The sequence below is a fragment of the Mauremys reevesii genome, linkage group 2 (assembly GCF_016161935.1).
Source record: "Mauremys reevesii isolate NIE-2019 linkage group 2, ASM1616193v1, whole genome shotgun sequence".
In the NCBI taxonomy this organism is placed as follows: Eukaryota; Metazoa; Chordata; order Testudines; family Geoemydidae; genus Mauremys; species Mauremys reevesii.
In genome coordinates, this window is record NC_052624.1 from 90,019,380 (window position 1) to 90,044,255 (window position 24,876).

Consider the following 24,876-nt stretch of genomic DNA (forward strand, 5'->3'; position numbering starts at 1 on the left):
ACATGGTGTGGTGCAGCCCTGCCCTTCCTCGCCCTTTGCCAGAGCTGGGTCTCCCAGGCCCTCTCCAATCCCTGGGAGAATGAACATCAAAGAGCATGCAGCCTCCAGTCCCGCCAGGCTTGGCCAGAAATTCTATGGGGGAAACAGGGAATTCTGTGAAATTCTGCATTGCGCAGTGACACAGAATTCCCTCAGGAGTAATTTAATATGAATAGACTTAGTGGCATTTTTTGGATTGGTATTTGTCAACTGTGAACTGAAAACAAAGACATTAAAGGTGACTTTTTATGTATGTTGGTTAGAGAAGGGAATAGGTATCAGCATTTCCATTTGCTGATATGCAATATTATACTTTTGTGCCACCTGCATCAAAGGGGAACAAAGGTTTGCTCCTACACAGCAAAAATCCCGTATACCTGCAAATTTGCTGATGGTCTTGGGATGCCCTCTGTAATGATTAAAGTAGAGTTAGATCAGAGAAGAGGCTAATCAGTTTTGGTAAGTATCATCACAGGTGTCAGTACCATGGCTTTGCATCAGTGTGTAGTGAACAGACATAGGAAGGAAAAAGAGAATGAGGACATGGGAAGAAATGTCCCTAAGAAGGCCCAGGGCTTAGGAAACAAAAATGTCTGCTGGCTCTGACTGCACATCCCTAGAGCTCCCTGCCCCAATTTTGACCAGGACGGAGAATCTGTATTGTTTTCATTCATTTTAACATCCATTCTTGGGGCGGCACAGTCCGAGCAGGTTTTTTTTTTTTTTGCTTGGAGCGGCAAAAGATGGTAGAGTCAGCCTTGTGTCTGATCTTCTTCCTCTGGAGGGCTAGGAGAGCTGGCCGACGGACAGCCTTGCCTTAGAGGAAAAGAATATAAGGTGCTTTTCTCTCAAGTGCTGCTGCTGCTCCAGTCCCTGGCAGGAAAGGCCAGAACCTGTAGAAACTCCCTAGCCAGGCATCTGCTTCTCCCACTTCACTCTCCCCTGCCTGATGAGTCTTCCTTTGGGCAGAGAGGAGAGGCGCCTATAGGGGGCAGTGCTCTCCCAAGCCATGGAGAGGAGGGGGAGCTCACCTGCTTTAAGCAGAGAAAGAGGAGCTGTGTCCTTCCTTATTTTAACCTCTGGTCCTCTGATTCCTCACTGGCTCCTCATCTCTCTGTTTTTCCTCGGACTCCATAGTAGCTTGGCTCCTGAAGCACCCATACTGATGAGCATTCCCTTACCAATTGCTGGACCTGGAGTCCTCCATTATTTGCTTTAGGAAGTGAGTTATTTGCTGAGGAGCATGAATATTGCCTGCCTTGGAAAGTACTCGGGAATTTGCAGTCCCAAATGGGCTTAACGGGAGATCCCTATTCCCAAAGTCTCTTGAAGCGTTCCAGCCCATTAGTGGGTAGCTTTAGATTTCCAGTAAAGTTCTGAGACATTTTTGTGAGCATTTCTCACTCACTTTTGGAATGTCTGGAAGAAGTTTGCTCTTCTTAGTCTTGATATCTCCATCTTTATGTTCATGCATGCACATGTGTATCTTCTACAAGATTCATTCCTGTGTTATTCCAGTTAATGGCGCTGCAGCTCCATTGAAATCAGTGAAGTTAATCCAATGTGAATCAGGCCCACAATAGAATGTTTCTGAGCCCTGCAAAATTAAATCTCCTTGTTTGTTGTACATAAGAGTTGTGGAGGGAGCAGGAGAACGAGAGATACAGTCTGTGACTCTGTAGCCTGAAGTCCTGAAGTAAAGGGTTGGGAAGGTAGGGGACTGGGAGGGCAGCACAGGATACCAAAGAGCCATGTAATAATTGAAATGGAAAAGAAAAGAAAAAATGTTTCAGTCGCTTCCTCTGTGCTTGTAGAACCCACTGGGGAATGTGCGTTCCAGATCCCCCGCTGTGCTATGGTCTATATGAGGTGATACAGCCCCCAGCTACAGAACTGTTGCTCTTTAACTCAAGTTGTAGGATTTTTTATCCCTGGTTCAGTCCTTGGTGTGTCATGTCTCTGTGTGCAGTTGCTGCTGTCCACTCCCATCACATCCCATAACAGACCCTGGGCTGAAACATAGTTACAGGGCCTTGCCTCCAGAGTAGTTTAGGGGGGGTGTTGTGTGATGGGGAGAAGTTTGTGGCATCAAGGTGGACCCTTTACTACTACTTAATGTAGCTTATTTGTGGTTGAATGGCTTTATATTATGTCCATGATGTTTAGGTGAGGGTGACTAAGTACATTATACTGCAAAATAAGCCAGAGAGAAGAGAAATCAAGTGGCATTTCTGTCTGTTAACTTTAGTCAGGCTTGTGTGCTGACTAGTGGAAAGTATGAGGCTTCTAGAGAAGCTTAATCACTGAACCAGGGTTTATAGCACTGCAGAGTGAATTGAGATCAATTTATCTAGCTGCTGGATACCAAATGGACCAATAAATAGCCTGGTGTAGAAAGCAGAAATTATTGGACATCATCCTTGCTCTTTACCAGACTTGTACTGCAATCAGTGCAGTAGTAAGAGGTAGTCATTATTGGCTGTCCAATAAGTTACACTGTTCCAAGGTTACACTGAGGTTGGCTGCTTTAGAAAAAAAAAGCATGATGTGTTTAATGATGGCTGGATTGACATCCCTGGGGATTGATCATGTTCTGTGTATTCACAGAACAAGTGTGGCACAGATAGCTGTGGCACAGGTAGCAGAAACACAAGCTTCTTCATGTTGCCTTGACAGTGTGCCTCAAACCTGATCTCCCAGAACCATGTATCTACAGTCATACCTCCCAGCTCTACCCCTAATTACCAAGGAGCTATGTTCCCTTTCCTGAACTATGCCCCAGTCCTGCAAATACATAACCACGTGAATAACTTTACATGAATAGAGTTGTGAAGGCACTTAAATGTTTGCAGGATTGGTGGTTTAAGCCAAGAATTCTTAAATTAAGTGCCTAAAATTGGACTCCTAAGTCCATATGTAGGTGCTTGAATAAGTGACCTGATTTTCAAAAGCACTGAACTCCCAGTAAAGACACTACATTTCCAAGCTGAAGGTGCACAAAGAGCCACAGGTAAATGTTTTTGGGCTTCCTTTTTTTAACTTGGAAGGAATAGAAGGAAATGGCCTATTAAAGAACTCCCCAGCTAGTGGATTGTAGTCCACCCAGTGAGAGACACTGCCCAGTGAGAAGGAGCAAAGGCAGTATCTTTGACGTCTTCCCCAAGAAATGAACCTTGATATGGTGAGGATTCAAGTTTGAGTTCACCAACACTGACTGCCCTGGAGAAATCCCCAGTGCAATATTAGGGTACATCTACACCGCAATAAAAACCCCTCAGCACAGAGTCTCAGAGGCCTAGGTCATTTGACTCTGGCTTGGGCTGTGGGGCCAAAAATTGCAGTGTAGGTGTTCAAGCATGGGTTTGAGCCTGGGTTCTGAGACCCACCCCGCCTTGGGGTCTCAGAGCTTACCATCTACACTTCAATTTTTAGCCCTGCAGTCCGAGCTCTATTCAGCTGATCTGGGTGAGCCTCAGAAATAGTGCGGGTCTTTATTGCAGTGCAGACATAGCCTTAGTGGAAACAGTGAGGTGCTGTAGAAGAGACTAGAAAACTGTTGTCTCTTTTAATTCTATAATAAAGAAGCTTCATGTTGGTCCTTGGCTGCTGAATAGGACTATTGCAGCCCTATAAATCAATCGAATGAAGGAAACTGATCCCTCTCTTCATGTAAACGCCCTTTTGGTCTAATCGAGTACATTCAGTTTTAAATAAGAACACATGGCAGGTCGGAGGAATTCTAATGGGCTTTAGTATAGCAAGGAACCAGAATAACATTGTAGAAGAGAGTATGCAATAACAGAGGGACCAATAGTGAGAATGGCAATTGTAATGACAGTTTGGCTTATCATCTCTCTCTTTCAGCCATGGAAGGTCAAATTATCTACTGAACTCTACAAATAGTGTTTTTACAAATGAACCAGTAAATAGGTAGAATCAGCCGCCACCTTAAGTGTTCGTGTTGCTTCTGATCAGAAATTAAATGCTTTATGAAGGTTGCAAGCAGCTAGAGAAATAATGAAAGTAATTAGCGTATTAAGTATCTTGTGCTGCATTATATGCCAGGGAAAGGCAAAATCACAGTTTGCATTATCGGCAGTATGGATCTGAGTCTGATCTTTTTACTGAACCACTTCGTTTGTCTGCCTGATCGCACTGAACATCTAGTGAACTTATGTAAAGGAATTCCTCCATATGAACTCTCTCACGTTCATCCTGTGCAAGCTTAGAATATTAGTGATTCGTCACTCAATGGTGCGGGGCGGGTGGGTAACTGGATAGGAAACCTTTAACTAGCCACTAAGCATGGAATTCAAATCCAGCCCAGATATATATAGTGACACAGTTATAACTGTACTATGACAACTGCCTAGTGGCCTAGATAAAAGTTGATGGTTCTCAATCCATCACCCAGTGGATGCACATCACTGGAAAAAAATCACTATCTAATTATTGCCCTGGGTGACAGTCACCTCTGAGAGGCCAAGAGTTCAGTGGAGACGGAGTTCACATTGCCTGTCCAGAGAGGTGGCTTCTCCAATATTAAGATGTAATCATGGTGCCGGCTGGGGAGGGTTGTACTGTCATTGCCAGTGCTGTACTTGTTCTGTGAATAAATAAAGAACCAGGGTGTCAGTACCAACTTCTTTCACAACCTTGGAATTCACAAGCACATTTTAAAAATTAAATAAATAAATAGCATTAGGGACAGAAAATAAGAAAAACAAGAGGCAGTGGGTCTGCACTGGTTTAAAAGCATTTTTTATTGAAATGCATTCTTTGCTCAATGCTTATTTGCTCAGCTATGAGCTTTCCGATAAGTAGATTGAAAGGTTCTCTAATTTCAGTATTGCCTTTTCCTTAAGTACCTCTCTCTACTAGAATGTTATTGTACAGCATACTCAGTAAATTATAGTAGATATCTACATTCCTCCTACTCTTACAGCAGCAGTGCATTAGAGCTATATGTTTTCTCTGATGTACGCCTTTGGTGGAAGCATATTAGTGTCTGAACTGTCTTTATCAGGACACTAGCCCTCTTTGTACTGATAGCAATAGACCTGGCAGACCTAAAAAGCATTGCCTGAAACTGTTTTATACTTCACTATACCTGGTCATTATGAAATTTGGAGAGGTATGAAAGCTTGAAATACAAGAAAGTGAAGGCAGGTATATTTAGGGTTTAGAACAGGGGTTCTCAAACTGGGGATCGGGACCCCTCAGGGGGTCGCGAGGTTATTACCTCAGGGGTTGCGAGCTGTCAGCGTCCACCCCAAACTCTGCTTTGTTTCCAGCATTTATAATGGTGTTAAATATATAAAAAAGCGTTTTTAATTAATTGGGGGGGGGGTCGCACTCAGAGGCTTGCTGTGTGAAGGGGGTCACCAGTACAAAAGTTTGAGAACCACTGGTTGAGAACATGACTATTCTTAGTGGAAGGCAGGGGCGGCTCTACGAATTTGGCCGCCCCAAGCAGTCATGCACGGGAGGTGCACCGGAACCCCGGGAGCAGCGGACCTCCCGCGGGCATGACTGCGGAGGGTCCGCTGGTCGCACGGCTTGGCTGGACTTCCCGCAGCTGCGGAGGGTTCGCTGGTCCCGCGGCTCCCGTGGAGCTTCCGCAGTCATGCCTGCGGGAGGTCCACTGGAGCCGCGGGCAGAGTGTCCCCTCCGCAGTCATCGCTGCGGCAGGTCCGCTGCTCCCGGGGTTCCGGTGGACCTGCCGCAGGCAGGACTGCGGGAGGTCCACCGGACCCGCCTGCCGCCCCTGCCGGCAAATGCCGCCCCACGCGCATGCTTGCCGCGCTGGGGTCTGGAGCCGGCCCTGGTGGAAGGCATGGAAATGTAGTGAAAAGGGCTTGATTTAACCTTGTGTCATGCCAGCTTCTGTTACAGGAGTGCTTTATATCTGGAGTTAATAAATAAGATGCCAGTCAAGAGTATGCAGCATAGTTCCAGGGGTTTGTAGGACAATAAAACTTTTGGCTGTACACTGCAAATGGCTTCCTCTGGCAGACTTATGCATCAGTTCCTAGCATGGCCTCAGAAGTAAATCAGTTTTTAAGCCTTAAATATACTGTTGTGGCTGTCCAGAATCAGTGAGTCATTTCAGCAGTGGCTGTGAGCAGCATTCCCTGCTGCGATACAAATACATGGGTATACTGGTGAAAAGTGGAGCTTCCTCAGGGTCACATGGACAATCTGTTAAGTGGCTGGCTCTAAGACTGGAAAGAAATCATGATAACTGGAGTGGCAATATCAGCATAATGCAAAATGCTGCTGGCGGAGAATGTTCTTGTTCTGCCAGGAGACCTGCAGTCAATTATTGCAATCCCTAAGTAGACACACATTTCTGCTAGGTGGCGTGTCTGAAGCTACTGATTTATTGCATACTCTGGCTAGCCTTCAGTCCATGGAGCCTTGACTGTATGTTATACCCGATGTCTACTGGTAAAACCCCATGAGCAGGAAAAAGTGCAAACAATGATTTTGACTTCTCCAATGACCCTGCTGGTACAGTGGGTGCAAAGTTTGCACCTGCTACCCAAACAAGTTTGAATTGAGTCCAAAATGTAAAATGGCCAGCATTCTTTATAAGTAATGTATATAAAACAGTATTTAGGGTTCCTTCGGAGGTGAGTTTGGTATAAAATGGGTTTTTGGACTTGAAGTTTGCAAAAAAAAGGAGGGGGAAACGATACCTGATTCCTCACTGTTATACTAATTTTTTCACTTGTAAAGACACCGGAAACCATAGAGCCTTATCTGCACCAGAGCGCCTATCAGTTTGATTAGAAATGCAGCTGAACTGAGGGTACTATGCAGTGGATTTTTTTCTAAATTCTCTAGTATAGACAGGCCCTGGAGTGGCCAAGATTTCTACTTCTCTACAGGTAGGATAATGCCCCGACATTAGACTTGCCAACTTTGTAATTGTACAAAACCGAACACCCTTCCCCTGACCCTTCCCTGAGGCACTGCCCCTTCTTCGAGGCCCCGCCCCCACTCACTCCATTCCCCCTCCCTCTATCACTTGCTCTTCCCCACCCTTCACTCACTCGCTTATTTTCACCAGGCTTAGGATAGGGCCAGAAATGAGGGGTTCAGGTTGCAGCAGTGGGCTCCGGGCTGGGACAGGGGGTTGGAGTGTTGGAGGGGGTGTAGGCTCAGGCTGGGGGGGTGGGCTTAGGTAGGGCCAAGAATGATGGGTTTGGGATGCTGGAGGGACTCAGGACTGGGACGGGGTCGGGGTGGTAGAGGGGGTGCGGGATGGGGCTGAGGGGTTTGGCGTGCGGGAGGGGGCTCCGGGTTGGGGCAGGGGGTTGGGGTGCAGGCTCTGACTGGGGTCTGGGCTCTGGGGTGGAGCTGGGGGTTGGGGTGCCAGAGGGGGCTCCGGGTTGAGTGCAGGCTCTGACTGGGGTGTGGGCTTTGGGGTGCGGGAGGGAGCTTGGGTGGGGGAGGGGCTTCTGATCTAGGGCAGAGGACTGGGGTGGGGAAATACAGAAAGACCTGGATTTTAACACACTCTTTCAGCCCCGTTTCCTGCTAGACTGATGTTGAGCTAAGTTGCCTGATCATTGTGGATGAGTCCAAATCGTGCTAAATTATTTTCAAAACCACAGTCAAGACTACAAAACTGAAATACATACAGACTAAGGGCTCCCTGCTCCCACTGGAGATGAGGATGATTGCTCAGTACCACATGGGATCTGGCCCTAAACTAGCTTCCTCCTAGCATCAAGTATAGTGGGTTTTTTAATGTTTAACGTAGCTTTACCTTCCACTAACCAGCCAACTGTGTTCAGAACCAATTGAAGGGGAATTGTGGTAAACTGAGCTAAAAGGCGCTTGTGTAGTTTATAATCTCTTCTCTCATGAAAGATCAAACAGGGCCCAATCCTCTTGTGGTGTAAATCAGCATAGCTCCTTTGAAGTTGATGCCCATTTATGTTAGAGCTTGACCATAGTCTTTGCTTAATTATCTGGATGAAAAATGAGAGTGTGTTTCCCGTGAACCTTGAGTTAATCCCCTGGATTTTGTGCATATCAGGCTGAGAGTGAAAAAAAAAAAGTCAGTAAACATACAACAGGAATTAGAATGGGATAGGAATTTGTACTAAAAAGGCATATGGTTTGACCACTGACTGCAGCAAACGGATAGTGGGGTAATTTCCATATAATGTATTCCATCCTGATTAAGATGATGATGATGCCAGTGTAGATATGGGACCTCAGTGCATGCCTTCACCTAGTGATGACTTCGCATCTTTTATTTGTCTTATAAGGCAAATACTGCTTGTCTTACATACAGTCCCATTGAAGTCATTGGCATAGGGTGAGCAAGATGTAGCCCTTTATGGGCCATCAGTGATAGGTTAAATAAAGAAGAGTTTTATGTAATGGTAAAGGAATAAGGCTTTGAATAGAAAAGAGGTAAATCATATTGGGGATCCATGCGCAGCACTGCGTTAACGCAGGGACTGCATTATAGCGGGGACTGCGTTAAAATGAATTGCAATTAAAGTAATTAAATTTGGGATCCATGGCCACGACCGCGTTGTATGCGAATTCATGCTATATAGACACACGTTCTAGCGAGTGTCCGGTGTACTTCTTTCCGGACAGTTTTCTTTAGGCAGGTGTGTGTATGTAACTTGTCCCCCCCTCCCCCCAATGCCTTGAGTCCAGTTCTGTCTTAAATATTGTAACTTTTGTATAGTGTCCCAAATATCCAGTGATGGATACCATGGAAATTGGTAAATTGTCGATGTCGAAGAACAAAACTGGTTAAAGAGCAACTGCAGAGATGTAAACGTTTGGATAGAAAAATGACTGTTATGTTAAATACTTCTTCAGTATTTGTTTTCAAAAGATCTTTGTGTTGTTTTAAACTGTGCAAAAGGGATGATCAGTGTGACTACTCTTATACAGCGAATTTGAATATGCTTACTAATTTAGGAACCAAAAAGTCTATGTGGAACAGCTATATCAGATCAAGCAAAGCACGTAACAGTGCCTGTCCCATGATTTATTGTAGGACTCCTGCATGCTGCATCATTCAACAGGCATTTGAAACCCTCTGAAAGAAAAAAAAACAAGAGCAAGATTTCAATCCTAGTATAACTAGTGCTTTGGAAATGTTTGCCATTAAATGATTCATTTTTGTGTTTCTCTCTTACAGCATCAAGCTCTTGGCAGTGCAGGAGCTGTTCGATAGAGATGCTTTGGAAAAGGTATTTTTTTAACCTTTTATACAACAACAATAAAATGTATTCAAACTCAAATCTTTTAATGTCAGCAGGGTTTCCAAACTTCATGTGAAATCAAATAGCATAAAACATAAACAAGTCGGACTTCTTTTCAGCTTCACAATACATAGAGTCAGAGGGACAACGTTTGTTGCAGATCAATTGTATTCTCCGGAGGCTTTTGTACTTTATAGCAGGATTTGAAAAGAAATCTCTCTCTCTAATCTGTTTGTAGGAGCATTTCCAAAGCAACTTTCCTAGTAGCTAGTTGAAGTACATGGTTTGCAAAAAGAGTGAGAAATGTCCAAAGAGGTCAGGAAGGCCCTAATTCTGTGCTACATCCCTTTGGAGCCTGAGGGGCCTGGCCAGGGCAAAAGTGGCTTTATGCAGAGGTGGGAGCACTGTTGTAGAGAGGCCTCCAACAATTTGGCTACTCAGAACAAGTCTACGAAACATGGCGTTTCAGACAACAGCAGTTGCCGGCATCCAGTCTACACTAGTGATCCCAACAGTGAAGCTGTTCTGGTGGCAATGAAGGAAAATTTGTAGCATAAATTTCCTATTGAGACAAGGCCAAGAATGTACCACAAACAGGCCACTTGAGATCTGAGTGAGGAGATTTAAGGAGCCATACACAACAGAGCTAGGCTTTTTATGTAAATCATAAAAATCATGTATTTATAATCACTCCAGCTTCAGATCTTTCAAAAATACTAATCTGTTCCATGGAGAACCAGACATCCTATTTGTTGTCCACTCAATTTGCAGCTGCTATAGCCTGCCCTGCATTCATTTCCTAGGATCAATATTCTAGAAATACTAGGAGATATAGAATGAATGTGTGTAGAGAACTACCTCAGTCCTGAACAACAGGAACAACCCTTGGTATTGCGTGCAGAGGGCCAGCACAAGTTGTGTCTGTGTCTTGAGCTTTGTTTTTGCACAGGGTGAGTTTCACAAAGGGCCTTAACCACACCTCTTTAAGTCATTGGCTTCAGTAGACTAAGAACAAGATTTTTGGTTAAGGGCATCAAATATCTGATCCTTCTTTCTTTTTATACACCCACCCACCCACCCATTATATATATAACAAACAAGCATATGATGTTTTTGTTGCTGTTGTTGTTTCTGGTGGTGGATCTACTAGGGTCCCTCTTTGAGGGTCAGTGGACTTTTAATTCCACATGTCTTTGGCAGACCTCTGTTTACCTTTTGGCAATATGCCTCCTTAAACAAGACCTTGCAAGAAAGGGTGACCTCAGTGTGGTGTGACTGCCGAACAGACCATTGTTTGTAGCTTTGCAGGAAGCTCTTCATAAAAGCTCAACATAAGAAAAATGATGTTTCTAAATTGAGCTCTGTGACTATTTTATATCTGCTTTGATACTATGCCAGGCTTAAAGAATTAAAAAGGCCAATTTATCCCCCTGGAAAATAACAGTGTGGTCTTATATACGTACAGGAACATTTTGCACTCCCCATCCTTCTCTTTTTAATGTTTTTTTTTTTTAAGCACACATCACTAGAATAGTGATCTCTGTGAGTTCCTCTGTGGAATATGCAACTCATGTTGTCTTTTAAATCACTATTTAATCCTATAGTGTTGTAGAAATAAAACAAAATACTAAATATCTTTTACTAATCTGTACACCTTAGATTTCTTGTATCTAAAGGTGCTTGGATGTTTTTTTTTAAGCTAGCTGAGTTTAAGAACAAAGGTGTTTTTCCTTTAATACGTTTTCTGGCCTTTGTCATGTCATCTTATTGGGTATTCACTAATATATTTTCTTTAACTTCAGAAGACCAATTTTTCATTTCTTCATACAGAATCCTGTGTTGATTTTTAAAAGAAGGGTGAGATATAATATACTTACAAAGGTTTTATGTGAACATCTGTGGAGGAGGAGGAAAAGAAGAAAGAGCTCCCCCTCAGTCCGACAGAGACCTGTGCACATGCTTAAGTTTGCATATGGTGGAGTAATCCCACTGAAGGCAAAGTCTCATGGAAGTGTGTAAAGTTAAACATGTGCATAGGTCTTTGCAGAATCAAGGCCTAGATATGGGAAAACAACTGATCAGGCAATAACTATTAACAGGGTTTTGTGTCTTTTAAAAAAGTTTATCTGGATTTTGGGGAGATGCTCATGAAAGTGAGGGGCTGGCAGCACTGCCTTGACTCTCAGAGCGGGGGTAGGAGTTAGCAGTTTCTCAAGCTATGAACATAGCATCTCCTTGATGGTGGTAGAATCAAAACAGCCTGTGATAGCCTGATTCAGTATGTCAGGTTTTGACACGCACTCCTTTAAACACAAGAAAAAGAGCAAGATAAAGATCTAACTGTATATTTAAATTATTTACCTTTATATTTTGATTTTTCAAGAGCAAAAGTTGGGTTTGTTTTTTTTTTAATCTCATCTTTACTTATGTTCATTTACTTTTTGCATTTTTCCCAGCTTGGACAATAAATAGATTGGTCAGTTTTACTTTCAGGTACTCATAGACTAGAACAGTGCTGCAACATATGGGGCTTCGTACAGTGTGAAGAAATATTTGTTTTTTATTAAAAACAAACAAACCTGTTATTAGAATTAAATAATAATAATGGAAACATTTACACTGTTCTGAGGGTTTGTAGCAGTTTAATTTTAGAAACTGGCCAAATTTGGCCTGACAATGCCCTTTTAAGCCAAAAAATCTGCCACAAGGGTCTGCTTGAATTTTAAGGATTACTTGGGAACCCAGCCAGGAGGTGAAATTATCTGGATTTAGCTAGAGCAAGTTGGCTAAGTATTGCAACCCTTACTCACACTAGGTAGCAGTTTTTTCACTTGACTTCAATGGGACTGTTGACACAAGTAAATGATACTGAATGTGAGTGAGAATTATAAAATTGGACTCTAGGAGGAATATGGGCCATAGCCTGCTCCTATTGAAATCAGTAGAAGAATTGTTGTTTTCAATGGAACATTGCCCTGTCATTGTGTCATATAAGAAGAGCGAGTCCTTAACCAAGAATTTCCCCCAGTGAGCCCCTACTACAACTCAAATCCAGACAGAGAGAGACTCTTAAGGCAAGCCCATTTGTTTTCCTTTTGGCCCCAGTCCATCAGAACACTTTGGCTCATGTCTAACTTTAAGCATGTAAGTAGTCTCATTGACTCAAGTAGAATTCACATGCTTAAAGTTAAGCATGTGCTTAAGTGCTTTACTGGATCCTTAGTAAGTTCTAGCTATAAGAAACATTTTGTCATATCTTAAACCTCCAAATCTGTCTGTTTCTCCCTTATTCGGCCTCAGCTTAACCTCATCTGTCACAACAGTGCTGCTTATTTGGCCGTATAAACTGTAGAACTCACAGTCCTTTGTTTTGAAAAGCGCTTCTATCTTTTGTCATATACAGGCACATATGGGGAAATCATGAGATGATTGGGTGTGGTAGAAAGGATTTAACAAAATGAATTGTTGATGGTTGCATTGCTCATGATTGGCAAAAGTGCTTAGAGGATTTGAACTTTGAATGAAACCCTGGAGGAGACTGGTTAGCTGGCAGAACACATGTGAGCTGTTTAAAGGTATGTGATAAATCCAAGGTATCACATAGCTCTCCAGTGTATCACATGGATATCACCACCGCTTAGGCATGTGTACTAGCTACCTTATCTAAATTTTAAATATTACAACTGTAATTGTATACAGTCCCTAATTAAAGATGAGTAACTCTTGGCCAGTTCATGTTAAATAAATATAGGGAGAAAAAATATCCCCTTAAGGGAAATCTGCTCCTTATAGTTTAAGAAGAAATCTGTTTAGGTAGTCAGAAGATTGAACTGCACAGCCAGCCAGGTGACATTCCAGCCCAGCTCCTGTTTTTATGTTCAAACCCATGAGCATTTTGCTATGCACAGCAAATACGCCAAAATTACTGTGCTGTGCGCACTGATGCTTTGAAGCCAACAGAACATGCAGGAAGAAACCTCCCTGGAACTTTTCTACCTCTGTTTATAAAGCAAACAAACTTCACACACACATTCTCATGATGGTGAAAAGACAAACCTACCCCTCCAAAAACAAAGATGCCACTAGTAAAAAAATAAATAAATCTGGGCCAGATCCTCAATTGGTGTAAATTAGCCCAGCTTCAGACACCAGCTGGCCCTCTGGCCCTCTGTGTGTTAACAGTGAAATGCTGGTATACTCTCTGTGTTAAAGATGCTTCAGAGCTCCATTTTCCAAGTAAGACATGTTTTGCCACACTCACTGCAATGCAGATCCACTTTTTGCGGTTGACTGGACTAGTCAAATCCTGAAGCAGACACGGTTCTGTGGATTGTATGGTAGTTCCAAGGCCATACAGAGGCCCTTGCATAGTTTTAAAATTTATTTTCCCCCCAAAAGAACATCATTTAGGGCATGTGTATGTTATGGGTCTGATCTAAAGCCAACTGAAGTCAATGGAACTCCCATTAATTTCAGTGGACTTCAGCATTTAAATTAGATGACATTGGCATGTGGTTGTCATCATCACTGGTGATTGCTATGTGTTTTGTTTTGTTTTTTAAAATCTCCTTAAAAAGCCTCTCTGGAGTTCAGTAATATCAATTTTGATCCTTTTATTTTATCCTTATTAAGATTATTTCCAGTTCCATATTGATATTTTGCCAAATATTTTCCCAGTTGGCTCTGAGATGTTAATGATGTTGGGGCCTTGATCCCATTTTTCACTGAGATTTTGTAAGCCTGTAGTGTAGAATACTATACATATTGTAGGCCATTCCTTTCCTAATTGTGTATTAGTAAGCTTGCCTATCTGCTGATACACTGGATTGTGTGATAAAGGACTCTGATATTTACTCTGCAGATATGTCAGGGTTGCCAGTTTCTTGTCAACTATTAGGCGTTTTACATCTTATAGTGTGGTCTGTTCAGTAGTCTTTTGAAAGTGTAAGGTCAACTGGAATGTATGGATGGCTTAGAAATGAATTGTCTAGCCTGGAATGAGTGATGTTCTTGAGGGGCTTACCCAGGCTGGAGTGAGAACTGGGTTAATGTACAGTGGAGTTCTTACTAGAGTTAATATCCAGTGGACTTGATAGCTGGGTTAAGCAGAGGTATAATAATAATTGGAGATATACCAATCTCCTAGAACTGGAAGGGACCTTGAAAGGTCATTGACTCCAGCCCCCTGCCTTCACTAGCAGGACCAATTTTTGCCCCAGATCCCTAAGTGGCCTCCTCAAGGATTGAACTCACAACCCTGGGTTTAGCAGGCCAATGCTCAAACCACTGAGCTATCCCTCCCCCCTGTATGTGCCTGTTCTCTAAATGTCAGCATCCTTTCTACTCTGACATTTTGTGTGGGGATGTACATGGAAAGCTAAATGATAGAGATATTAATCTGGTAGGTCCTTTTCCTCCAGGCAGCCCTGTCTTCCCCCCCCCCCCAATCATATGAAGGAGATGGGGCTGTTTCAGAGATAGGGCTGTTCCTTTTCCCATAAAAAGAACATAATTATCTTGTTTTAAAACATGTAGCATTTATCTGCATTGATGACAATCCCAAAATCCAAGTAATTCATAGGATATATGTTCATTATTCTATTTTCACCCTACTCCGCAGTGAGAAGAGTAGTTTGGGTCAACTTTGTGCACTTCTGTTTGTATTGTGATGTGATCCAAATTTAAGTGGAACCAGGTTGAAAAGTGGGGCATACATCTTTTATGCCCACTTCTTTGCCAGTGTGAAACAGTAGACGTTGGGATCGATATTTTGGACCCTCCCAGTAGGTGTGACCATTCCTGTTGATGCAGAATCCTGATACAGACCCACAGAGGAGTCAGTGAAATACAGTGGGTGTGGTGTTGAGCAGGCTGGTTTATTTACCATAACACTAATGTCAACCGCATAGCAACTGATACTACATTCTGTTTGCTTGATAGAAATGCCTTTAAGTATCGGGTGCTGCATATTAGCATTGCCAGGCGTTCCAGGGAAAGATCCAGAGGATGGGAGAAAAGAGGCAACTCTGTTGCATTCCCCTTTCTAGCTGTACAATTATTATTGTAGTTTGCAGGGGATTTCAGGCACTTCTAACATATTTTTAAAACGCTGAGTTGTGCAGTGCTGTCTCTGCAGTAGTGTTCTGTGGTCTGCAAAGTGTACTGATAGGCAGACATGTTTAAAAAAGAAACTATTTTCAGTGTTCTTGATGCAATACAGTATTTTCTCCTGACATTATCTGCACGTACTTTGACAACCTCTGTTGAGTTATTAGAATGTCAGCTGGGGGTGAGGGCTTGTTTGTTTTTTGTTTGGTCTACTTTTGAGTAGATTGAGACAGATCAGTGTTTAATCATGATTAAACACATTGTAATCACTGTGCTTTCTAAATCCCTTTCAGAGCAAAGCAGATTTTTTGTGTGTGTGTGTGAAAGGACTGTTAAGCAGTAAAGGGTTGTTCAGTGTTTGAAATACAGCTCATGTTTCCTATTTGCATGTTTAAGTACAGGCATGTCAGTTCTTGTGTACATGAATACTCCAATATGTACGAGTCTGTGTATGCATGTTTATGTGCGTGTGTGCATATATATATGGTGGGACAAACAGAACCTTGTATAATCTGTCTGCTGCCCTCATTATGATAGTATCTGGCCACCTCACAATTATTAATGAATTTATCCTTAAAGCATCCAAAAGGGGTAGGGAAGAATTATTATCCTAATTTTATAGATGAGGAATGGAGATGCACAGAGATTAAATGACTTGCAAAAGGTCACCCTAGAAGTCTGGCTGGGTCAGGAATTGAATCCAGGTCTCCTGAGTCCGGTTCAGTGTTTTAACAACAGTTTTTTTCCCTCATGGACGTAAATGTTATTGACTTCAGCAGGAGGTGGCCCTGCTTAGACTAGGACTGAATTTAGTCCAGTATGGCATCTTCATGTGCATATTTTTCTGAACTGTTAATGGGAGTCCTGACTAATAAGGGCCACAGGACTGATGCATTTGTCCCCAAACTCTGTAACTGATAAATAATAGTATTTAATTAACACAAATCAAGGGTTGAGCCCTGGGTTAGTTAAGAAATTGTAAATATTGACTGTGCTTAAAACTTGGCTTTTTTGTTAATCTGATTTCACATATTTATGCTCTCTATAGTGATGCAGGTAGGCAGCATTGCTTAGTGGTTTGAAAATAGGAGGAGGTGCTAAAAGACCTGGGACGCTAGTTCTGACTCTGGCACTGACTTACAGTGTAACCTTTAACAGATCATTTTACCTCTCTGTTTGCGTCCCATTCTGTAATGTAGGGAGAATAATATTTAATGAGCCTATTTCACCAGGATATTGAGGCATAATCACTTAGTGTTGCTGAAAAGTGTTTAGCTCATTAGCTGGAGGGCACTATGTAATTGAGAAGTATTATTTATTTATACTAGCACATGAATAACCATTGCCCTTTATACCACAGTTAAAAGGTATTGAAGAAATGTTTGCTAGATAAAATGTGCTGCTATTTTGTGTCGAGGACCTGAGGTGGGATTTTTTCTCCCATAGGAATCAAGGTGACCTCGGATAGTGCATTTTCCACATGTCAAAGGGAGAATGTATCTTTTAGAATACTACTAAAATTTAGCAAAAATTCTTATACATACTTAAACTTTTTAAAGTTACATAACAATTCCAGACGAGACTATGTAATGGTGCTATAAAAGACCCAAAGCCTCTACACGCGTATTGAATTTATACTTGAATCATTTTCTCTCATGGAGTAAAATGCTATTCAGTGTGAGTAAAGAAATTATAATCTGACCCTTAAGCATCTGTACTTTCTCATCTTACTTTCTCATTGTCAGTTTAGGCCTGGGAACAAGAACATAAGACATTATGATCTACATTATCAAAATGGCCTGTGACAAGGCTGCAGACAATTTCCTGAGTTTAATACTTAAACACTTCTTATAGAAGTAAAATGCAAGAGCAGTGAGCCAGTGCAGGAGAGAAGTGTAAATCCAAAGTGCTGGAGAGTGCTGAAGGCATTTCTGAATGGTGCCATACTTCAGCGGTCTTGCCAGCATTTGTACTGAGAGAGGGTTTGCTTTGGATAAAACTTTTTGCCAAGTTCTGTTTGCCGTAAGCAATTGTCAAAGGCTCACCCTGCCCAAATCTGACTTATCTATAGGTTTGTTTTGTGAACATCTCTTGCTGAAGGAGAAGGAACGAGCAAGGAGAGAATAGGCAGCCTCAGTATTACCCCTACGTAAGGTCATAGGGCAGAAGATGCACAAAGAAATGTTAAGGAATGGAAACACAAAACGAAAATGCTTCTTGCTTAAGATCAGACTGAGCAGAGGGAAAGAAGAAGTGGGTTGTTTAATCCTGTCTGAGTGGGTACAGTGCTTAAACTTCCTGATTTTTTTTTTAATTGAGTGAATTTGGTGCTCCTTTTAGCACTGTGTGGAAGCAGGCAGATGCCTTACAAGCATCCACACAAAGCTCTTCTCAGCTCGCATACTCAGATTTGGATTCGCAAGAGCAGAGAGTAGCTCCCGTTCAGAGTGGAGTAGTGTTTTTGTGAGACATGTAGGATTACAACACTTTAAAACTGAAAGGCCAGGGAAACCTGTCAGAGTGGGTGGTGATGGTGGGTTGTTTACTGCAGTGTTTTGGCAGAGTGGAGGGGAACTGGGTCCCCTTCCCATCATATTGTTGCTTTCTAAATTAATCCTTAAAGCAAGTGGCAACCTAACTCCCTACCTACTAATACGTAATTTAGGGTCTGTTCACCAGCACCATGGAGGCTACAGCTGACTGCCCATAGCAGAAATGAAGAGCATGCACTGCAGGACAAGAGTAGTGCCCTGGTCCTACTGGAATTATTGTACTTGCTTTCTTGTTCTCACCTTGTTCTCCTCTTCCTGCCCTTCTCTATAGGTCATTATACCATGGTCATCACCATTATATCTGAGCGCCTTCCAGTAGTGCGTTAAGCAACGTGACTATACATCTGTCATGTGTTGTTTTTTTCCTCTCATCCTCTCCCCAGAGGGTGAGGTATGTGCAGTGGATTAAATAATTTGGTAGAGTGCAGTGTTTTGGTTGTGTGGGTGGATTTAATTTAGGGGAAGGCAAACTACAGCCCACGGGCTGGATACCGCCCATCAGGGCTTTCAATCTGGCCTGAGGGATTGCCAGCCCCATGGCGCAGCAGGACTAAGGCAGGCTCCCTGCCTGCCCTGGCCCTGTGCTGCTCCCGGAAGCGGCTGGCACCATGTCCCTGTGTCCCCTGAGGGAGTGGGGTGCAGAGGACTCTGTGCGCTGCCCTCGCCGCAGGCACCCCCACCTCCCGCAGTTCCCATTGGCTGGGAAAAGGGAACCGCAGCCAATGGAAGCTTCGGGGATGGTACCCACGGGGGAGGGCAGCGTGTGGTGGCGCCGCCTGCCCCACCCCACCCCCAAGAGTCACTGCCAGCCTGGAGCTGCTCGAGGTAAGCGCTCAGCACCCCCTCCTGCATGCCGCACCCTCTCCTGCACCCAACCCCCTGCCCTGAGCTCCCTGCCACACCCCACACACCTCTTGCATCCCAACCCCCTTCCATGAACTCCCTCCTGCACCCACACCCCTCCTGCACCCCAGCCCCTTGCCCTGAGCCCCTTCCTGCACACCGCACCCCCTCCCACACCCCGCACTCCCTCAACCCTCTGCCCCAGCCCTACATTCTTGGCCCTGCATACAATTTCCCCACAGGCCAAAAGGTTTGCCTACTCCTGATTTAGTTTGTTAGCTTGTCTTATTTTTATATAAACACACTTATTGCCATGTATATTAGAGAAGAACTATGCCTTGTACTTGGAGCAGAAAATGTTGAGGTTTGTGATGGTCCTCAGTTCTTCGGAGAATATTCCACAATCTTGGACCAGCCCCAGAGAAGGTTCTGTCTCATGCACAGACAAGTTTTACTCTTATTGTGCCAGAGAAGTGTAGTTGTCAACCATGATCTTCATCTCAGAGCTTTAGACAATATTTTAGCTGTCCCGGGCCCAGGTCATGAGACGCTTTGAAGATAATCAATTTCCATTTCCACTATTTTATCTTTTCATCTTGTAGGATCAAAGTGTTTTGCATACTTAAACTAAAAGGCAAACTTTTTATTAGACTTCACTTACCATAGTAATGCAGCCACCCCTTGGGTGAAACATAGCATCTGTCTGATAGCGTGAAGCAACATCACATGCACACTGGGGCAGGAAGGCCCAGATCCTCAAAGGTGTTTATGTTCTTCGCTCCCATTGAATTAGGAGCCTAAATATCTCTAAGGGTCTGGGCCAAAATGAATAATAATTTGTCAAATTAGAATGACTGGGCAACAGTGGGGACTTAGAATGGAGCTAGTCACATTTTCTCCTTCTCATAACACAAGAACTAGTGGTTATCAAATGAAATTAATAGGCAGCAGGTTTAAAACAAACAAAAGGAAGTATTTTTTCACACAACGCACAGTCAGTCTGTGGAACTCTTTGCCAGAGGATGTTGTGAAGGCCAAGACTTAACAGGGTTCAAAAAAGAACTAGATAAGTTCCTGGAGGATATGTCCATCAATGGGTATTAGCCAGGATGGGCAGGGATGATGCCCCTAGCCTCTGTTTGCTAGAAGCTGGAATGGGTGACAGGGGATGGATCACTTGATGATTACCTGTTCTGTTCATTCCCTCTGTGGCGCCTGGCATTGGCCACTGGGCTAGATGGACGTTTGCTCTGACCCAGTATGGCCACTCTTATGTTCTTGGTAATTTGACCAGGGCACAGATTCGCAGGAACCTCAGTCTTGCATTCAGAATTGGCACCTTTGCGGGCCCTTAGTTCCGTGAATCATTGGAACTCATACAGAAGCGAGAATCCTCGCTTTTGAATCACCAGCACCACGTTGGAATGCTGACAGGATCGTAGCGCATCCATTCACTCTTCTCTCCATCCTCCACCATTTCTCCCACTGCCATATCTTTTCCCTTCCCTCTCCAGCACTCTTCAGGGTGGAGGGTGATTTAAAGCTACCTGAGAACCATAGAGAGCCTGCTTCTACCAGGAAACTTTATGGGGCCTGGCTAGCCCAGAGTTCAGAGTTGCTGCTCCTGGCAGAGGTCCTTATGCTGCCTCATGTTTTTCAGGGCTTCTCAGTCGGAGTGGTTATCTCTTTCACTGCCACTGAGAACAGATGATATGTAGTTAGCAACAGGGGGAAGCAATGCTGTGCTCCATTGCAGGGATGTAGGTGGATAAGCTAGTATGGGCAGTTCAAGTAAAGTGACTGACAGTCCCCGGACATTCTATTATAATTGCTCCCTTTAAAAAGCTGTTGCAGATGTACCCTCTCCCACACCTAGGGTGACCAGACAGCAAGTGTGAAAAATCAGGACGGGGGTGGGGGTAATAGGAGCCTATATAAGAAAAAGCCCCAAATATCAGGACTGTCCCTATAAAATTGGGACATCTGGTCACCGGACCCACAGCGCAGGTGGGATGGTCCAAGAGGCATTGTGCGTTGAGTGCTCCCCATTGGGTGGTGTAGCTCCATGCCACACCTTTCTCTGACGTTTGTGCCAAGTGCATGACCAAGCCTGTTGTGACTGTAGTCTGGATTTGAGCTAAGTACGCCACAGGTAAAATAAGCCCACAAAATTCCAGGTCAAGGAAGAACAAGAAACAGTGGACACACACTAGGGTGACCAGACAGCAAGTGTGAAAAATCGGGACAGGGGGTGCGGGGTAATAGGGGCCTATATAAGAAAAAGCCCCCAAAATCGGGACTGTCCCTATAAAATCGGGACATCTGGTCACCCTAACACACACTTGCTGCTGACCATATGGGTTTTCTTCAGAGGTTGTAGAAATAGTCTATGGAGCCCTTATTCTGTCCTTTTTGGCTGATCTTATTGGACAAGATAGTGGGAAAAGAGGTGAAGGCCAACAGCTCTAAGCCTAGTTTTAGATAGTCAGTTGTTGTTTTTTTAATTTACATAGCAGCAGGAGCAGCATAATATCAAGCTAAATCAGCTTTTAGCTGTCTAAATGGATTAGTAATGCATTCACTCTGTATGGGGAGCCAGTGACCATTAGGACTGTTCAAACAGCATTTTGTGCGATTAAAGTACAGAAGGTCTGTTCTTAAATGTAATCAGTAGGGGGGAGGGCAACAGAGGGAGAAGACAGAAAACCCTGCCCTTTTCTTTTCCTCCTCATAAAAATGTATTAGCAACTGTCTTCTGTTCCAGCAAAGAATCATTGTCACATCAGGACTCTCTGCCTGAGGATTAAAGATGTGGAAAATATATATAATCAGAAAGGAGGGGATAATAATATGAAATTTGTGAGGAAACTCGTTTCTTCATGTATACTAAAGTCTTTTGAAGCTAGTAGATTAGAATATATTCTCCTGATAATAAGCACCCCAAAAGAAATAATGAAATATGATGAAATCTATTTTCACGACATTAAGAAGTATAACACAATGTATTGTAAAATGAGAAATCTATGGAGGAATGCAGAAAAGGGTAAACATTTGTGATGTGGGAGAAAACTGTTTATTTGTATATTTTTCCTTTTTAGAGCAACTTTCCTGAAATTGCTAAAATCAGATCAAAATGGTTTCCCGCTTCCCTCTAAGCTTTTTTCTTCTGTCTTTATTACTGTCACATTTTATGTGGCAGTATGATTTTATCCCAGCCCTGGAAACATGTCAGTACAATTTTAAAATCCTTCTTCAGATAAGTTTCTTTTTACAGCTCCTTTTTCCTTTCGGCTTGCTCAGTGCAGTGCTCATGGCAATGGAAAGGTAAATAGATTCAGGGGAGACCAGATCATGGCAAATCGATATAGCTTTATTATTTTAATCTCACTATATCCCAGCACGCCAAGCTGCCGGCAGGGCGGCAGGCGGCTCCAGCGGGAGAGCGGACCTCCTGCAGGCATGACTGCAGAGGGTCCGTTGGTCCCGCGGCTCGGGTGGACCTCCCGCATGCCTGCGGAAGCTCCACTGGAGCCGCGGGACCGGCGCCCGGCAGCGCGCCCCCTGCGGCGTGCCGCCCTGCTTGGGGCGGCCAAATTCTTAGAGCCGCCCCTGCTTGTACTTCAGAGGGAATTTCTCCATTTGGCTTGCAAATTAGGGGCCAGATTCTGATAATCTGACTGACCTTGAATAGTCCTATTGATTCCTCGACAATTAAAGTACTACTGGAGGTGAGTAAGGGTATCAGAATCTAGCATTAAGGTCTCGATCCCGCTCCACTGAAGTAAATGGGAGTTTTGCAATTCATTTCAGTGGCAGCAGGAACAAGCTATAAGTGCACAAGCTTGAGAGGTTGAGTGTCTTCCACTCCCATTGACTTCAGTTGCTCATCACATTGTAGGAACAAGCCTCAAAGGAATATCCCTGAACATTAAGTTCCCTTTAACATCTGTTGCATACCATATGGTTTCATTGAGCGGTTTCAGAATAATAGTGGGAAATAGAGTGTACATATACCTTTGCTAAACATACAGTAGTTTCCTTTGTAGTAGGTTTGACGTTCTTCTTTATATTTGAAGCTATGTCCAGGTTGGCACATTTTCAATCAGTTTTCTGAATATTCTGATATGGTTTTATTGCCCTAACACAGTGTTTCCCAAACTTGGGACGCCACTTGTTTAGGGAAAGCCCATGGCGGGCCGGGCCGGTTTGTTTACCTGACGCGTCTGCCAGTCTGACCAATCGCGGCTCCAACTGGCTGCAGTTCACTGCTCCAGGCCAATGGGAGCTTCTGGAAGCAGCGGCCAGTACATCCCTCGGCCCGCGCCACTTCCAGCAGCTCCCGTTGGCCTGGAGCAGCAAATCGCGGCCAGTGGGAGCCGCGATCGTCCAGACTGGCAGACGCAGCAGGTAAACAAACTGGCCCGGCCCGCCATGGGTTTTCCCTAAACAAGTGGCGTCCCAAGTTTGGGAAACGCTGCTCTAACAAGATCGCTAATAGGATTCCCCAAGCATTCATGTATTCTCTGGAAGAATGTGTACAAAGAAATACAAAGAGATATTGTACTATAGTTTCTCTGAAAGCCAAAATGGTAGCAGATTAAAACTTTTCCTTCCTTTCCAGAAACAACAAACTATTTAATTTTGAGGTTGTCATGTTCTTGCTAAAGCCAAGTAAATGAGTGGACTGTTTTATAACTATGTGGAAAAGGTGACTGAGTTCAAGGATTCATTTCTTATAAGAACTCTGTGATGAAAAGATCCCATTGTGATCATGAGGACTTTCCCTTTTTTCTGCTGTATCTAGATATTTAAGTAATCTTGTTATTTATGATTATGCTGATTCTTTTATGCATAAATCAGATCAAAACATTGATTTATTTGAAAGTATTTCAAAAATGACTTGCAATATTTAGTTACTAATCTTCAAAGCCTCTATGAGCCAACAAAATTATCTGCATTTATTGGAAACATATGAAATTATGAACAGTGAAGCCATTTTTATCATGAGTTTTATTAGGTGTTTTTTCTTATAGTTCCAGCTTCTGGAGTCATTTGATTACATGAGTATCTCAGCTTTCATTTAAAAAAAAAGGAAAGTAAGCTTCTAACCCTCATGGTTGTGGAAGAAAGCTTGAAAAAGTGAGCCCTAAAGGCCCCCAAAGCAGAAGGCAGCACATAAAACATCATGACTTGGGGGGTAAGAGGGGCATGATTCATGTTTTTTGAATTCTCGGGGTTGGCGATAGTATAAATAAGAGCATAAATATGTATGACAACCATGCCTTTCCTTTTCTCCCACACCTCCTGTTAAAACTCCAGAATTCTCTGTGATTTTCTGCTGGGGAGAGGAAGCTTTTACTGCAGCTCCTCAACAACCATGGTAGATGGATGGCTTCACTCTGGCAGTAATCTTACACTGTTGTCCTTTTGCAGCGGATTACTGCCCAACCCTTGAATTCTAAAGGAATTTGTTCAGACCTCTTTCCTCATCATGCAGCAGCCTCTGCTCCTCATATTGGGCCTGATCCTGCATAATTTAAATCAATGGGAGCTTCACCATAGACTTCAGTGGGTAAAGCACCAAGCTAATTTAGAGCAAAATTCTCATGTTTTCCCTGTGCGTGTATATATGTGACTCTCCCATCAGGGAGCAGAACAGCAGTGTAGATCTCCAGCATGCACACAGGAGAGGAGAATTTTGCACGAAATCACAAACTGGTTGAGAAATACTTTCCAGTCTATTTTGACTGCAGATAGTTAATAGTTCTGTAGTTCCTTTGGCACTGGCACATAACGCTTACAGGGCATGATTATATTATGTTTTCTCTTCATTGCTGCATATCACTGTCCTGCACCAAAGATGATACACTTCTGTCTTTTTTTTTTTTTAAGATCTATAAGAAGATTTTCGTTACATAAATAATAAATTTGTTTAGAATGAAGCTAGGAAAACACACATGAAAGGTCTGAACTGTTACCCCAAGACTTCTGTGTTTAAAGGACAGACACAGGACTATTTTTGTAGACTGTAATCTCTTTTTAATCAAATCTTCAAAGATAAAATGTGTAATATCTGACAGGAAATTACA

General features: G+C 43.2%; 1 protein-coding gene across 1 annotated transcript in view; it reads left to right on the forward strand.

Annotated features, from left to right (window-relative positions):
• EEPD1 (endonuclease/exonuclease/phosphatase family domain containing 1) overlaps nt 1-24,876 on the forward strand; it is an 87,206-nt gene that overhangs the window by 34,863 nt on the left and 27,467 nt on the right. The window contains exon 2 of the mRNA XM_039526807.1: nt 9,221-9,272. Within this exon, the coding sequence (XP_039382741.1) occupies nt 9,221-9,272 (52 nt within the window). The remainder of the gene's footprint in view (nt 1-9,220; nt 9,273-24,876) is intronic.